Source organism: Rattus norvegicus, chromosome 17 (assembly GCF_021556685.1).
Source record: "Rattus norvegicus strain SHRSP/BbbUtx chromosome 17, alternate assembly SHRSP_T2T, whole genome shotgun sequence".
NCBI lineage: Eukaryota > Metazoa > Chordata > Mammalia > Rodentia > Muridae > Rattus > Rattus norvegicus.
In genome coordinates, this window is record NC_141550.1 from 47,884,362 (window position 1) to 47,901,229 (window position 16,868).

At 44.5% G+C, this 16,868-nt stretch overlaps 5 protein-coding genes and 1 pseudogene across 5 annotated transcripts; 3 read left to right on the forward strand and 3 right to left on the reverse strand.

The window, feature by feature from the left end:
• The first annotated feature begins 237 nt into the window (after positions 1-237).
• LOC100910554 (histone H2A type 1-like) lies at positions 238-820 on the forward strand. Its single transcript, XM_087591851.1, has one exon. The coding sequence runs from the start codon at positions 268-270 to the stop codon at positions 658-660; it is 393 nt and encodes a 130-aa protein (XP_087447977.1). The 5' UTR covers positions 238-267; the 3' UTR covers positions 661-820.
• Positions 821-1,411: 591 nt separating this feature from the next.
• H4c1 (H4 clustered histone 1) lies at positions 1,412-1,816 on the forward strand. The gene has a single exon (NM_001271221.2). It carries the CDS (start codon positions 1,450-1,452, stop codon positions 1,759-1,761), a length of 312 nt encoding a protein of 103 aa, NP_001258150.1. The 5' UTR covers positions 1,412-1,449; the 3' UTR covers positions 1,762-1,816.
• Positions 1,817-8,146: 6,330 nt separating this feature from the next.
• Positions 8,147-8,537, reverse strand: Hist1h2ao (histone cluster 1, H2ao). The gene is given in 1 exon segment (NM_001408759.1): positions 8,147-8,537. A coding segment is annotated over 1 exon segment (312 nt). The 5' UTR covers positions 8,516-8,537; the 3' UTR covers positions 8,147-8,203.
• A 1,195-nt stretch (positions 8,538-9,732) lies between these two features.
• On the reverse strand, positions 9,733-10,560 carry Ung-ps1 (uracil-DNA glycosylase, pseudogene 1; annotated as a pseudogene).
• A 787-nt stretch (positions 10,561-11,347) lies between these two features.
• Hist1h2al1 (histone cluster 1 H2A family like 1) lies at positions 11,348-11,814 on the reverse strand. The gene is given in 1 exon segment (NM_001409012.1): positions 11,348-11,814. A coding segment is annotated over 1 exon segment (393 nt). The 5' UTR covers positions 11,790-11,814; the 3' UTR covers positions 11,348-11,396.
• A 237-nt stretch (positions 11,815-12,051) lies between these two features.
• On the forward strand, positions 12,052-12,802 carry H2bc8 (H2B clustered histone 8). The gene is given in 1 exon segment (NM_001408754.1): positions 12,052-12,802. A coding segment is annotated over 1 exon segment (381 nt). The 5' UTR covers positions 12,052-12,079; the 3' UTR covers positions 12,461-12,802.
• The last annotated feature ends 4,066 nt before the right edge of the window (positions 12,803-16,868 follow it).

Here is a 16,868-nt window from a genome sequence, read left to right on the forward strand (position 1 = left end):
TAGCACTGAAGCCACAGGTCCTGTCTATTTTATGAGTACTCATTCAAATGAGGCATAGAAACGCACACTTATGATTGGTTTATGATGTCTATGCTGTCACCCAAACTCTTGCCCAATCGAAGCGCGTTCCGGAATGTTTCCCATTGGTCTAGAAGAAAAGTCAGCCAATTGCATAGGCCCGTTTTCGCGCCCAGAGAAAACTATGAGACAAAAAGCCCTTTTTTACCCACTTTCTGTTCAGTTGTCAGAGGCTAGTCATATTTAAGTATGTCTGGACGCGGCAAGCAGGGCGGCAAGGCTCGCGCCAAAGCCAAGACCCGTTCTTCACGGGCCGGCCTGCAGTTCCCGGTGGGTCGCGTGCACCGTCTGCTCCGAAAGGGCAGCTACTCTGAGCGCGTGGGCGCCGGCGCCCCGGTGTACCTGGCGGCCGTGATGGAGTACCTGACGGCCGAGATCCTGGAGCTGGCGGGCAACGCTGCGAGGGACAACAAGAAGACGCGCATCATCCCGCGCCACCTGCAGCTGGCCATCCGCAACGACGAGGAGCTCAACAAACTGCTGGGCCGTGTGACCATCGCGCAGGGCGGCGTCCTGCCCAACATCCAGGCGGTGCTGCTGCCCAAGAAGACGGAGAGCTACCACAAGGCTAAGGGGAAGTAAGACCAGCGGTTCACTCATCCGAGAACAAAGGCTCTTTTCAGAGCCATCCACAGTGTCTTTTAAAGAACCGAACACTTTAAGCAAAAAGTGTCATGTGCGGTTTAATGGTGAAAGTAAACCAGCGTTCTGTAAGTTTTAATTAAAAGAGACTTGCACGTATGACCCTAAGTATAAACTAGTTTCCCCCTAAACTAGGTGGTGGTACGTATTGACAATTGGCCATTGTAACCCCGCCCCTTTACGAGACAGGGTTTCTACGTTCCCTAGGTGTCCTGGAACTCCTGTATGCCAGTCCAGCCTTGAACTCTTACTGCAGAGTTGAAAGGTATGTGTCACCACCACTGCCCAGCGCTATGCACATTTTGTATGTGTGTAGGAGCGAAGGGACATAAATTATTCAGACCCGGAACCTTGTCTTTAAACATAGTGTACTATAGTGAATTTTGTTTCATAAGAACGAAGATCACATTGAATAAGGTGAAAACCTGTAGTTATGAGTGTGCATCTGCATCTTGCGTTGTTTGATGTACCTAAGTAAAAAAAAAGTGCTAAGGAAAAACCGAAGTGTTTGAGTGTGAGAATGGATGGGTGATGCAGGGGGTGATGGAATTAGGGTCCTTTCTATTTGAGAATTTGTTGTATTAAATTTGCTCTAAGCCCCTCCCCTTGCCACACCCACTTTCACTGCGCTCCTGTTTTCACTCCGGTCCGCAAGTTCCCTATAAGAGGGAACTGCTTCTTGGAGACGCTATCTGTTTCTCTTTAGAGCAGAACGTGTTTTGTGTCATCATGTCTGGCCGAGGTAAGGGCGGGAAGGGTCTGGGCAAAGGCGGCGCTAAGCGCCACCGCAAAGTCCTGCGCGACAACATCCAGGGCATCACTAAGCCCGCCATCCGCCGCTTGGCTCGGCGGGGAGGAGTGAAGCGCATCTCCGGCCTCATCTACGAGGAGACCCGCGGTGTGCTGAAGGTGTTCCTGGAGAACGTGATCCGCGACGCCGTCACCTACACAGAGCACGCCAAGCGCAAGACTGTCACTGCCATGGATGTTGTCTATGCGCTTAAGCGCCAGGGCCGCACTCTCTACGGCTTCGGTGGTTGATGGCATCCACACCTTCACAACACAAGTATATAAAGGCCCTTTTCAGGGCCACCCACTTTTCTAAAGGGCTGTACCGTTATTGCTATAGTTGGAATTTGCACATTTGTCATGTTAGCAGTCTGGGAATTACTGATTGTGTATATAGTGCTTTCTTGCCTAAGTGCTGAGACTCCCGTCTCGTGTTCTTACCCGTGCAAGTATTTTATGCTACGTCTGGAGGTGAGGTACCTTCAATATACAATTAGTGGAATCTTTGGCTGATCACTTAACTTAGATGAACTTAGCAGCGTGACTTCCTTTAGCTATTTTCGTTCCTCCAGTGAACTTGGCAACAAATTAACAGGCAGGCCTTGTGTACGTGGTGCAGCTATAAATTCGGAGACGGAAATCGAATCCCTGGGAACGTAGATTGTGAGGCTTCCCAGTGTCCAACCCCCAACCCTCCAAGAATTTTTTTTCTGCATCAGTTTAAAGTGTTTTCCTCTTCTGCTCCCTGTAAGCTCCTGTTTAAGGCGCTTGATTCTGCTGCATTCAGGATTTAGGGGTTTTCGCCTGCTACCTGAGGACTTTTCCTGCCTTTTGACAAAGTGAACACAAGCATGGCTGAATACCTTTCAATGATTCATGTTAATTTTGTCTTAACAGCTCATCACATTTTGCATGTATATGGGATATAAAAGTGAGATCTACACTGCTCAAGTATTAAGGTGTGGCTTATATCACCTTACTGTACAACAGATGTCAAGAACATGTGCTTTTGGCTAACCACCCCTAACCCTCAAATCTGCCCCAGCATGCAGAAGTATTTGATATTATTAGTTATCTGTCCCAACCCTCACCCTGTGCCTGGTTTACTTGGTATTTTATTTTGGTTCATTAAGGTTATAGTAAAGTAGGATTTCCTTAGTGGGAAGTGTAATCTTGTAAAATGTATAGTAACACATTAAAAAAAAATCAGTTTATTCTGGTAATACATTGTCTTCATGGAAGCTAGTTAAATTACTATGTAAAATTAGTAAATACTTAACTGATTTTTATTTTGAGCATAAAAGAGATTCCTTACTGGTTATGAATGCTTTTGGTGCTTTGCCAAAAAAAGGAGTTATTTACTGTAATGTGGATAAGATACATCTAAAAGAGAAAGCTTGTAGTCCAAAATATGGAGTGCAGATGTGTCTTATTTGGGCTGAAAATGTGAAGTTTAGCTAGTTTTCTTGTTTAAATATCAAAACTTGGTTTTGCTTTTTTTTTTTAGGTGATTTATATATTTTTACTTAATGTATATTAGTGTTTTGCCCACATGTATGTCCATGTGAGTGTCAGACCCCTGGATTGGGAGTTACACAGTTAATGAGCTGCCATGTGGGTGCTGGGAATTGAACCCATGTCCTATTGGAAGAGCAGTCAGTGCTCTTATCCACTAAACCATCTTCCAGCCCCCTTTATTTTTGTTTTTGTTTTTGCTTTGTATGTAGGGGTGCTGGAGACCCTGAAGAATCCAGGTTCATGTAGACACCCTCCCACATCATCCCAATTTTTTTTTTTTTTTTTCTTTGTAGAACCTAGGACAACCAACCTAGGGCTGGTACCACTCACAATGGTCCATGCCTTCCCCCATTAATCACTAATTGAGAAAATGCCTTATAGGCTTGCATACAAATGGAGGCATTTTCTCAATTGAGACTCCCTCCTATCTAATGACTACACTCCTGTCAAGTAGACATAAAATAGTATCCAGGGCAATTGTTAAATAAACAACCAAACTATCCTGCTGAGTTGATAAGATCTTGCCCTGCAACATCTTTAATCCTAGCACTTGGGTAGGAAGATCCCTGAGTTCCAGGCCAGCCAGGGCTACAGAGAGAAACCCTGTCAAGCAAACACATGTGAGCACACGCGCACGCACGCGCGCGCGCACACACACACACACACACACACACACACACACACACACACACACACAAAACTATGCTAGCTACACTTACGAAACTCCCTTGATTTATCTTTAAAAAAAAAAAAAGAGTAACATGGACTGACAAATTCTCAGTACCTCCATGTATATATAATCTCACTCTTCTATACTGCTGGTTTTTCAAATTTACTTGTTACCCTGCTTCCACTCTTGATTTTCAACTGTACTATAGATAGCATTGATAATTGCCCAAATAAAGAATTTGCTCATAAGATCATTCCATAAGTTCCTGTCCATTAAGTCAATTCAAACACAAAGCACATGTCAAAGAGAAAGACATGGGGCAACTTAGCACTTGAGGTCAGAGTGTATGCAGCTGCACCACACACAGCAGTAAGCTCGTGGGTGACAGTGTTCATGTATTTTGTTCCTCTCCTTGCTGCATCTGTCACATATTTCTCAATAACAGAACTATAGGATTTCAAACAGTACCAGGAAGGTATATTTCAAAATATTAGGAAACCAAGACCATAAATTGTTCCAAATATGATCCAGTCCTGGAACAGGTGTATAACAATATGGTAGGCTAAATCTAATCTTTTGATCTACTCTATTTTAACGATGCGGTTATCAAATGATAGATAGCTTGTTTGTTTGAAAGCATTAATTTTTGTGTATCATATATGTGGTGAGCTCATGGATGAAGGCAACCTTAAGGAATCACTTTTTTCCTTTCACCTTTCAGTAGGTTTCAGGGACCGAACACACATCATCATCTTGTGTAGTAAGCACATTTTTTTGAGCACAAGGTCTCACTATATAGCTCAGACTGTCATGGACCTCACAATGCAAACCAGGCTGGCCTCTGAGTTTCAATAGCTGAGATTAAAGGTGTTTGCCACTGTTGCCTCACTAGCCTGGAACTTGACGTTCATTCATTCACGTTGTATCCATGGGAACAAATTCATCCCTGTGAAAAGTAATGAGACCTAATAAAACTTTTTGTGTAAAATCTACTTACTACCGTTCTGTATTTTTGTGTGGACCGGGCCAATGAGTATTTTCTGTGATTGTGTGTCTGCCACATGTGTATGTGCTTGCTGTTAGGGAGAAGGGGGTTACTAGAGGTTCTGAACTAGACTTACAGAAGGTTGTGAGCTGCCATGTGGGTCACTGATTACTGAACTTGGGATTCTCCAGAGGAACAGAAAATGCTCTTAAAACACTGAGCTGTTTCTCCGGCTCCTAAATTATATATTTTCTACAAATATTCTTTCTTTCTTTTCCTTCTGTAATGGGCCTCCAGACCTTAGTAGGCCCAGAGACCTTAGCACAAATGACTCCATGGTAGAAACGCCATTCAGGCTGTAAAACTCAGCACATAGACAGCACCACCTGCTGAAACTAAAGCAAGGGCCTAATCCAACAAAGCCCACAAGGCTGGGAAAGCCTCTAAAGGTAGCAACTTTGCTTTTCAGCTTCTGTAGTTCTCTGCCCAGCTGTTTTTGTTAAGTGAAGTCTATCAACCCAGGATATGTTTTTTTTTTTGTGTGTTGAAAAGCCCACTTGAGAAAGGGTTGGGACTCTACTGTTATACCAAATGCCCAATGTGGTGCCTAATAAAGACTTTCTATTGGCTTAAACCCATGTCTGATTTAGTCTTCTCTGGTGAACATCCCACAACACCTCCCTTTCTTTTCTTTTCTTCTCTTTTCTCTTTTCTTTTCTTTTCTTTTCTTTTCTTTTCTTTTCTTTTCTATTCTTTTCTTTTCTTTTCCTTCCTTCCTTCCTGCCTGCCTGCCTGCCTTCCTTCCTTCCTTCCTTTTTTTTTCTTTCCGAATAAGTTTCCTATTATGTAGCCTTGGCTAGCCTTGAACTTACTATATTTTTAGACCAGGGTAGCTGCAAACTCAGAAGTTTGGCTGCCTTTGTCTCCCACGGGCTGGAATTAAGGTACATAATCATCACTTCCAGCCACAGTCATTGTTCTAAAATCCCTGACATATTGGACAAAATTTCACAGAATATTTTTCTAAAGTTTGAGAGGACAGTTTGGAATTGAAAGCAATGGAAAGTGTGTTGGATGAGAAGGTCTGTGCTATCACGGTGAGCTCAGTTATGGAAGAATCTGTTCATTCCTAAATACATAAAATGATTTTGGGTGAAGCACTGTCTCTCTTATGACCCACAAAATTTAAAACTATGGCATAGGTTGAGTTTCATAAGTATCGTTGACAGTCTTATTCTGATGTCTCAGGAAAACTCAACTAGTGGTCAGTAATTTGTGGTATGGGCCTTTTGATAAGTACATGGAAAAGAAGAGTCATTTATTGATAACAGCAGAATTTGTCTTGTTAATTTACTGCATTCTTGTTTTATCATTGTGAAGTAGCGATCTCTAGGTAACACAGGATCAGCGGCGCAGACAGAGCTTCTGATTATTCCCAAAATGTATTGCAACCACAGCAAACAAACAACAATAACAAAGCCCAAACCACACAAGAGCAAATTTAATCTGCTTGCACTTTTATGTTCCTTTTTATTGTGGGTATGTATGTGTCTCAGGCTCCAGTGGCAGTGTCTGCCTAGCATGAAGTTCTGAGCTTGACATTCAGAACTACATAAGCCAGGAATGGTGGGTGGCACACAGTGGTAATCCTGGCATTCTGATGAGGCAGGAGGGTCAAGATTTTAAGGTTGTGGCCTGTAGTAGTTAAGAACTTGTTCTTTCACATGACCCAAGTTAAATCCCCAGCACCTTTGGAGAGGAAGGAGGATCTCACAACTGCCTGCAACTCTAGTTCCAGGAGATCCAGCGGCTCTAGCAACCAAGGGATCTTGCACCACCACCATTAGCCTATAAACACAAACATAAAAAAAGCTTAAAACTTCAAGGTGATCCTTGGCTACCTATGGATTCAAGGCTAGCTTGAGATGTTTTTAATAAATGAACGAATGAGTACTTTGTTATGTGTTATAAAAATGGGTAAGCATTCTTATTGATGAGTTTATATTAAACCCCCCCCCCCCCCCCCATTTATGAAGGGGCTGAAGAGCTACCTGAGTTCAGTTCCCAGCACCCCTGTCAGGTACTCATAACCTTCTGTAACTTGAGTTCTAAGGGACCTGACACCCCTTTCTTGTCTCTCTGGACACCTGTATACAGATACATATACATTAAAAAATAAGTCTGTTTTGAGACAAGCTCCCTTATTTTGCTCTGGCTGTCCTGATATTCATTACCTAAATCTCAAATTTGGAGATCCTCCTCCTGATCTGCCTCCCAAGTGCCCAGCTAACAGTAAATAAAAATAAAACTTTAATTTTTCCTTTGCTACATTGGTAATGATATTTCTCTAGGTTCTTTTCTTTATTTTGGTTTAAAACTGGGTCTTACTGCTGCGTAGCTCTGGCTGACCAGGCTGGCCTTCAACCCACAAATCCACATGCCTGTCTCTTGAGTGCAGAGGTTGTTGGGTTGAGGAGAAACAGTTTTTTTGTTTGGGGGTTGTTTTGTTTTTTGAGACCAGGCCTTACTATGTTTCCTTCACTAGCTTGAAACTCACAATGGTATTTTTATGAAGTTAGAACTGAAGCTCAAAAACTGAAATTCAAAACCCTAGGCGACTTCTTAAATTCTTCCATGTGATACGTATGCATGTTTTATGCATGAAACACTTCTAATAAAATAGATAGGAAGTATACCATGCATTACTATTGAACCAAGTGAGAGACTAAGACATAGGGCTAATAGGCTTATTATATATCGACTGTGGTGACAAATTGTGATTAGTAACAGGGCCAAGGGTTAAGTTTATCATCACAGCCATATAAACTACAGAGCAAGGTATATCCGAACCACAGAAGACGAGCTTTCCGAAACGCGTGGTAGTCCTGAAGTGATCCGTTTTAGAGGGAAAAAGTAGTACAAAGCGGCCAGACAGGCTGCTTTCTCAGAGTTCAATTCGCAGTACCCATAGGACAGCTCAATTGGAACTCTTCAGGCTGAGTTCTTTTAAAGCCAGTTATGTTGTAAGTTGCCCTTATATTATCAGAGGGCATAAAGGAACATTAAATTTTTACGAAGACTTCCCAGAGGTAAGAGGAGAGAAAGGATCACCGGCCAGTTCCTCTCTTGTTTATACAAAAATATTGGACATATTACCAATACTGGAAACTAATGTTGCAGTCCTTTAAAGTTACATGAATGGTAACTACTGTAGTGTAAATGTAAGCACATATATTTGCCTAACAGCTTAAGACAAGATACCCGAGAGAACATCTATACACCAGTTGGCAGGACTGTAGGCTTTCGCGAATCGAAAACCGACATGCAAACTAGGTGCATACGTAGGTTTGCCCTGATTGGACAACGTACTAAGCTTTATCAGTACTGTGACTAGTTCTGTTAAAGTTAAATGTACATTCTGATGAGTAAAATCTGAACAAGCGTTACCTCCTTCACAAAACATGTAGTGGCCCTGAAAAGGACCTTTAAGGATGATCCGGATGTTTATGTAATTGAGCAGCTTAGCCGCCGAAGCCGTAGAGGGTGCGGCCCTGGCGTTTCAGTGCGTAGACCACATCCATGGCGGTGACGGTCTTGCGCTTGGCGTGCTCCGTGTAGGTGACGGCGTCGCGGATCACGTTCTCCAGGAACACCTTCAGCACACCGCGGGTCTCCTCGTAGATGAGGCCGGAGATGCGCTTCACTCCTCCGCGCCGGGCCAGGCGGCGGATGGCGGGCTTAGTGATGCCCTGGATGTTGTCGCGCAGGACTTTGCGGTGGCGCTTAGCGCCGCCTTTGCCCAGACCCTTCCCACCTTTACCACGTCCAGACATGATGTCCTACAAAGGAGCAGATGACCTCTCTGGAAAAGCAGTTCCCACTTATAGGGAATTTGCGGACCGGAGTGAAAACAGGAAGTGCTGGGGCGGAACTGGGTATTTTGAGGGGAGGGACACTCAGCTCAATTTTTTTTTTTTTTTTTGGTTTGCACAACGCTAAGCTTCAACCATCCATTATCCTGCTCAGGCAGGCCACTTCTCTAACCAGCTGGGTCCACGGAATCCAGGTGTAAACTCAGTAGGTTGTCTCTTAAAAAGGGCCAAAAAAAAAAAAAAAAAAAAAAAAGTACCTGTTAGCATTCTGTGTAAGCTCCACACTTACAGTTATCTGGCAACAACCAGGTATGCCTGACACTATAAAAGGGGCTGCTTGCCCCTCCTCACTCTCTTGCTCCCTCTTGTTCTTTCTTGCTCTTATTCCCTTCCCCCCTTTGTCTTTTTCTCTCATTCCCCTCTCCTAGTCTTTCCAAGTGCTCATTGCAGGCCTCTACTCTCCTCTTTCTCTACTTCTCTCTTTGCCCTACTACCTCCCCAAACCCTGAATAAACTATTCTATACTATAGCTGTCGTGTATCTGGTCCCTCAGGAGGAAGGAATGTCTCAGCCTAAGCTGAGGCATTCCCTGCCCCCAGACTCCCATAGAACATTCCCCCCCACCTCCTTACCTTTCTATAAACACAACATTGGTGCTGAAACCCAGGACCAATATTCTGTTTATCTTCTTATAAACACATCAGTACCTGCCTACCTTGTAAAAGATCCAACATTATCCATTGTTGCAGAAGAACATAATCTGTGAATTCGGCACACACAAGGGTTCCTTTCGAGACACGCACCCGGACACTTAGTAATCTCCAATTCTAAAGGATAAATAGAACAGCAGCAGGCACTGAACTGCTGGTCAAATTTGCAGAGCTCTCCCCCGACTTCACGGGGGAGAATGTGGCCGCTGGTCTCTGAGAAGTAGGTGTGTTTCGACCGCCATTTTGCCAGGCCTGGAGAGTACAAACCTAGTGCCAGTCAAGAGGTTCTGCGTGGTAAAACTGCAGTTTCTGGGTCCTGGCTGGCTCATGGTGGTTCTACATAGATCTTGCTCTGCTCACACAAGCAACTTAAGAGCAGGGACATTTGCTGTGACTTCCTAACTGGCAAATGCTTCAGCAGCAGCAGCATCTGAAAGCACCTCTGTAGATAGACACTGTCCCGCAGGGTCACAGCTCCTTCCAGTTGATGGGTTTCTTGCCAGACTTCTGGAGCAGTTCATTGGCTTTAGAAAAATGTCTACCTCCAAAGAATCCCCTGTTCACCGACAACGGGGAGGGATGAACTGTTTGCAGGACATGGTGATGCTTCCTGTCATGGCACTGCCTTTCTGAGCATGAGCGCTCCATAGAAGCTTCTCATTTAATCAGTACACGACTGTGTCCGTGAACTGCTCCCAGCCTCTCTCCTTATGGGAATTGACTTGGTGTGCCCGGAAAGTGAGGATGGCGGTGAGGAGGAGGACTCCTTGTCTGGCCCACCCTGACAAATTTTTTTTTGGCTAGGGTGAACAAAAACATCAATGTCTGTAGACAGCTCTTTAAAAATGTTTTCCAAACTGGCGGAGGTGGAACTGCTTTTTGGACACCGAAGCAGAGCCTGTGAGCTTGATTAGGTCCGTGATAGGGCTCTTGTCCCACATCACCTATGTCGCCTCGCCCATCTGGGTCCACGTGAACACCTGCTCCGGGGGTGGATAGACCTTGTGGTGTTTCCTTTCTAAAGCAACAAATCCCAGCATCTTGACGAAGTAAGGCTTCTCGAACTCTCCATACAACTGCTGCTTCCAGCTTTTGCGGAGGCCGGGGGCCACGTTGCAGGTGGCGAGCCTGAGCAACACTTCGGCCTTTTTCTTCTGGCTGCTCCGCATTGAGCGGCGAAGAGGGCGGCGTGGCCTGCTCATTCTGCTCCACCCCGGCCTTCTTGGGCGGGGCTGGCCTGCCAGGAGTCCGCGTGCTCAGGCTCCGAGCCAACCTAAGGCCTAGGCCGGAAGACATCTATGGTCCATCCAAGCCGGGGACGCACTTCGCCAGCCTACAGGGGCTCGTTTAATGCTACAGTTCTTAAATGGAAAGGAAGCGAATTCCATCAACTCCCCACACTTCCAGTTTTCTTTAGCCCTATTCGTATAGGACCAGAACAGCATAAGTAATGTTGCTCATTCTTAATGCGTGCGGGCTTCAGTTACTGTGATTCCTACCATGTCCTTATAAATTAAAACTATATACAAAGGAAAATTGCACCATTTGCATTTATACTATTTTCACTACTTGGGACTAAGTATGCATTTTAAGCTGTAAAGTTAAGTTTTAAACTGAATGATTTGATGCTGAAAAAAAGGATTGAACTACACAGCTGGGTGATCGTGCACACTCTTAATCCTCAGCACTCCAGACTCGGCCTGGCACACCGAGTTCAAGGTCAGCTTGTTTTTACAAAATGAGTTGAAAGGCGGACAGGGCTGTCAGGACACGGTGACCAGAAACACAAAAATCCAAAACAAAAAGCTTCTGAACCTTAAAATTAAAGGGAGTATCTAGATAGTTATCAATATTGGCAGTATTTAAATTTCAATCTCAGTTAAAGTAGGTACAACTTAAGTACAAGAAAGAGTTAAGAGTGCAAATGATGATATAAATGTAGAAACCCGGATGGTGAAGATTCAACAATAGCTTTCAAACACCTACACCTAGATGCAGCCCTTCCAGGCCACTTTTGTGTCAGGATTACGCGGCCGCGTGCCTTGGTTTGGTATTGAGTCAACAGCTTCTTAAAAGACATTGTGGATGGCTCTGAAAAGAGCCTTTGGTTCTGGATGAGTGAACGGCTGGTCTTATTTCCCCTTGGCCTTGTGGTGGCTCTCGGTCTTCTTGGGCAGCAGCACGGCTTGGATGTTGGGCAGGACGCCACCCTGCGCAATAGTCACGCGGCCCAGCAGCTTGTTGAGCTCCTCGTCGTTGCGGATGGCCAGCTGCAGGTGACGCGGAATGATGCGTGTCTTTTTGTTGTCCCTCGCCGCGTTGCCTGCGAGCTCCAAGATCTCGGCCGTCAGGTACTCCAGCACGGCCGCCAGGTACACCGGGGCGCCGGCTCCCACCCGCTCCGCGTAGTTGCCCTTGCGAAGCAGCCGGTGCACGCGGCCCACGGGGAACTGCAGGCCAGCTCGGGAAGAGCGCGTCTTCGCCTTGGCGCGAGCCTTGCCGCCCTGCTTGCCGCGTCCAGACACGACAAACAGCAAGTTGTCACAACTACAACGCGAAAAAGAGCAAGAGCTTGGTTCTTATAGTTGTCTATGGGCGCGAAAACGAGCCTATGCAATTGGCTGATATCTTCTTTTCTTCTAGGCCAATAGGAAACATTCCAGAGCGCGTTTCGATTGGGCAAGAGTTGGTGACAGCATAGACATCATAAACCAATCATAGGTGCGAGTTTTTATGCCCTATTTGAATGAGAACTCATAAAAAATAGACGGGCCCAGGGTCCTGGTTGCTAGAATCATAGTGTTCCAGTCTTAACATGCCTGAAACTGCGAAGTCCGCTCCCGCCCCGAAGAAGGGCTCCAAGAAGGCCGTAACCAAGGCGCAGAAGAAGGATGGCAAGAAGCGCAAGCGCAGCCGCAAGGAGAGCTACTCGGTGTACGTGTACAAGGTCCTTAAGCAAGTGCATCCGGACACGGGCATCTCTTCCAAGGCCATGGGCATAATGAACTCGTTCGTGAACGACATCTTCGAGCGCATCGCGGGCGAGGCGTCGCGCCTGGCGCATTACAACAAGCGCTCGACCATCACGTCCCGGGAGATCCAGACGGCCGTGCGCCTGCTGCTTCCCGGGGAGCTGGCCAAGCACGCTGTGTCCGAGGGCACCAAGGCGGTCACCAAGTACACCAGCTCCAAGTGAGTTCCTCTAACTCACTCCTAACCCAAAGGCTCTTTTCAGAGCCACCTACACTTTCAGTCAAAAAGTCTGTTGCACATGCGTCCTCCCATGTAGTCAATTTGGGGTGGTGGATGTGGACATCTAGTTTTTGCCGCTCAGCGTTTTCTTTTTGTGGACCCTTCCCTCTCCAGGTACTTTACAAGCAGCTCCTAGTGTCATTCCTAAGTCGAATGCTATTGGGACAGCCAATCATGTTTTGGGTTTTCGGTTATTCCTTTGGCTTTATTGTATACAGGGATATTTTTATGAATGACAATTTAACATCTCTTTGACTTAAGTATGTAAATATCAACCTGGAATTAAACCTGTAGATATTACTGTTTTTGAGTATATAATGTGTGTTAAGGTTTTATTTTCTTTTAGCAGTGTAGTTTGTAATGCAAAAGACTAGAAGCCATCTGATCAGGAGCTAATTACAATGTCACATTCTGTATGGAAAAACCTAAAGGTAACCACAGTAACAGTGCTAAGTATTTTTAAAGAACTTTATATTAAGTCGTTTTTCTTTTTGTTTTAGTTTTTCTTGACAGTCTGTAGCCCTGTCTGTCCTGGAACTTATGCTATTCCAGGCTGGCTTGGAACTCAGAAGTCTGCCTGTCTGGCGTTGTGGGATTAAAGATGTGTAGGGACACATCCAGTTTATGTCATGTTATTTTGTAGCAACCTTACAATACAAATTACATTTGTGCCTATACTACAGATCACAAGGCACATGTCAGTGGCCATTAACAAATTTCCTGAATTTCCTCAGTTAGTAAATAGTAACTCCTTTATAAGGAGTTTCAGAATGTATGGCTGTAACCACAGAGTATTGGCACAGCCTGTCTAAACACCGAGGAGTGATGAGTGTCTCTAAGATACAGAGTGGTGAAATCTGGAGCCTATTCCTGACCCAAAGGAAAATTTTTTTTCACAAAATTTGAAACAGTTTGTTGTTATCAACAGAATGTCATTCTCCAGTACTGTTCAAAGAACGGGCACTCCTATCTAACTTGATTATTAGCTTCTCCTCTGCTAAAGTCACCTTTCAATGAGCATTATCATGGGACACAGTCTCTTCACATCCATTGCTCAATACATCTTGCCCAAAGGTCTTTCTGAACAAATTTCCATTCACACTTTTTATTAAAAAAAAAAAAATGAATCTATCTAGCCAATTCACTGGCTGTGTGACTCAGGAGTCAGTTAAAAAAGTCTTACTTATGGCCACATCTCTCTCCTAGCAAGATATATGACCATGTGTACCATGTCATGTTCTACCCATCCTGATGGTTTCCCTTCACCAGGGTCTTTGAAAGCTGACTTAAAAGGAGGTTGGAGCGCTGTAGCTGTCCACTTCTGGATGTGTTCTACTTAACATTCAGAACCATCAGTAAGCCAGGCCCTGGTTTTTTCTCAGTCCATTATAGAGCGAATCCCACAAGGTTACACCTGCATGTTTGAGAAGTAGAAACCATAGGCCTTTGGCAAACTACTTCATGTGACTTGCTTAAGCCTGCAGGACCTGCTTAGGCTCAGTCACAAACATACATTCAATTTGTAGTTGGCAAGAATTGTCCTGTGCACATCCACCTTCATGGCCTCATCAGTCAGATAATACCCAGTTGCTGATGGGCAATTCAGTCACTTGGTAACTTGGTGTCCCATTGTCAAGTATTCAGTTTCCATTAAGGTTCAATAGCAGGCTAAGAGCTGTTTCTAGAAAGAACAGTTTTCTGCAGATGATAGTAGAGCCTTGCTCCAAAATCCCAAGGAAGTCCTCTATAATTAACCCGCAGGGGCTGACAAAGGGTTCAGATGTTTAGTGACTCTCTCTCTCTCTCTCTCTCTCTCTCTCTCTCTCTCTCTTTCTGTGTGTGTGTGTGTGTGTGTGTGTGTGTGTCTGTATACACACAAGTGTTGTATGGCCTATGTGAGCAGTCAGAGAACAATTGGAATACTCTTTCATTTGATACTGGAATGTGTCTTTAAAGTACTACATTCTATAACTGCCTCCTCTCACTTATTTGTATTATTGTTCCACTAGCTGCCAGACTGATGCGAACACAACCCCGCTTTTAAACTTAAACATTTCTTCTTTCTTTTGCCAGAGGTTCATTATGCAGTCCTTGTGTCCTAGAACTCACTACATTACCAGGTTATATTGGGAGTCAGAGAGATCTGCTGATTGCTCAAATTATGTGTTTACCTTTTCTTTTTTCTTTTGTTCTTTTGAGACAGTGTCTTTGTAGCTGAGAATGACTTACTGCTCCTTGACCCACATTTATTTCCCAGAACCCACATGTGACTGTTGGGAACAAGCAAAAGAAATGTATGTTAAATGCTATCACTTCATTTTTAGACTCCATTTAATCATAGGGAGAAACTAAATTCTAGGATCCAGGCTTTAGAATACTGGGGGCTTTCTAATAGCTGAACAGCTTCAATTATAAGGAAGGAAACAGTTGTCTGAGTCTAGCCTTCAAAGACAGCTTCTTCATCTTCCTGGTAGGATAAACTAGGTTTATTTTCTCAGGCCCAGGAACCTATTTCTATCATGACTGATGAAAACTCCTTTGCTTAAACTCTATGTCAAAATATGACTGGACAATGCTACAGACCACCCTGCTCTCCCTCGCTTTATGGCTTCATCCTTTAAGTATGCCGCACAATGTTTTTTCAAGGTCACATTTCAGTCCCAAGTCTGGGCTTTGGCACTGATCAGTGAGTAGTGGCTGATTACAATAAATTCATGTGCATTTACCTGGTGTTTGAGTTATGTTGGATTTAAGTGGACCTCCACAACAGTGACACACAACATCTTGTTACTCCAGTTTTGGGGATCAGATGCACTATTTTGAGCCATCTGAGCCCCTGAAGCACATGGTAGACATACATTCACTGAGGCACACAAACACATACAGAAATAAAAATAAACGAAAAGGACATTTTAAAAAAGAAATGGCAGCTGTGGTGGCTCATGTCAGCCTTTGGGAGACTGAGGCAGGTGTTCAAGGTTACACAGCAAAACTCTGCTTCCCCCTCACAACAAAACAAAACAAAACAAAATTACTTTACTAACACAGGTAAATAAGAAAGCAATGTAGTTTTGTTCCTGTGTTCCTTTAGTTCAGCACGTGTAAATAGGTTTGTAAACTCAGTGGTGGAGAGTTTGATCCCTTCTTTTATGTCCTCAATTTTCCTCCCTCCTCTTTCTGTTTGTTTTTAGTTTGGGGTGAGGTTGCTTCCTTCTGTTTTGAGGTATGGTCTTGCTTTGTAGCCCAGGCTGGCCTCTAACTCTCACCAATCCTCTTGTCTTGGCCTTCTGTGTGCTGGAATTACAGGCGTGCATTCTGACAGCTGGCTCACCCCACCTCTACTCTCAGTACAGGGCATTAAGCACAGGGCCTCAGCAAAGCAAAGCAAGAACACTACAGACAATCACTGCCAGCTGAGATGCATTCTAAGCCAAGAAGAAACTAGGGGGTGGGTTGCAGGAGGATGGGGGAATCTCTTATCCTTGCTTGGAAAACATTCCTTACCGACCCACACTGCACACTGAATGTTGTCAATGAGTAAGTTAAAAGCGACTGTACTCAATGTATTCGTGTACACTCTGTGGGTTTGGTTGTGAAGCAGGAGTCCTATGAACGTGGTCACTCCTGGTAAAAAGATGGCCATGCCTTTGTGTTTGCTTTTCTGTTTGCTTTTTGAGAGAGGACCTCAGGTAGCTTGGGCAGCCTTGAACTTCCAATTTTCTGCCTTTGATTCTGTGTCCCAGGTTATAGGCCTGAGCCATGGTGCAGGGTTTTATGTGTTACTAGGTATCCAGCTTCTTGTGTATTAAGAAACACTGTGCCAGCTGAGCTCCTGGAGTCTCTCTGTAGCCCAGGCTGTCCTGAAACTCACAGCACTCATCCTATCTCAACCTCAAAAGCTGGCGTTATAGCCTATTTGTTAACCCTACATCCTAGGAGAATTCATCCTGAGACTTAAGAATGCTTTTGTTGCTGTGATAAAACACCATGACCAAAGCAACTTGGGAAGGAAAAGGCTTGTTCTCACCTTACCGGTTATAGGTAGGTCAAGCTTGAGGGAAGTTTGGTCTAGAATTCAAAGTAGGAACTTGCTGGCAGGAACTAAAGCAAAGACCATAGAGGCATGCTGCTTTATGGCTTTCTTCAATTCTTCATATTCAGCCAGATTATACAGGCCTCTGAGGGCATCTGCCTACAATGAGCTTGCCCCTCCTATATCAATCTGATGCCCCCTCACACTAATCTGATGGAGGCATTCCTCATTGGAAGTTCCTCTTTTTGTACTGGTGGTTACAGTTCCTGTTAGGTTGACAAAGAACCAACCAGGACAATGTTGCAAACTTAGCCCACTG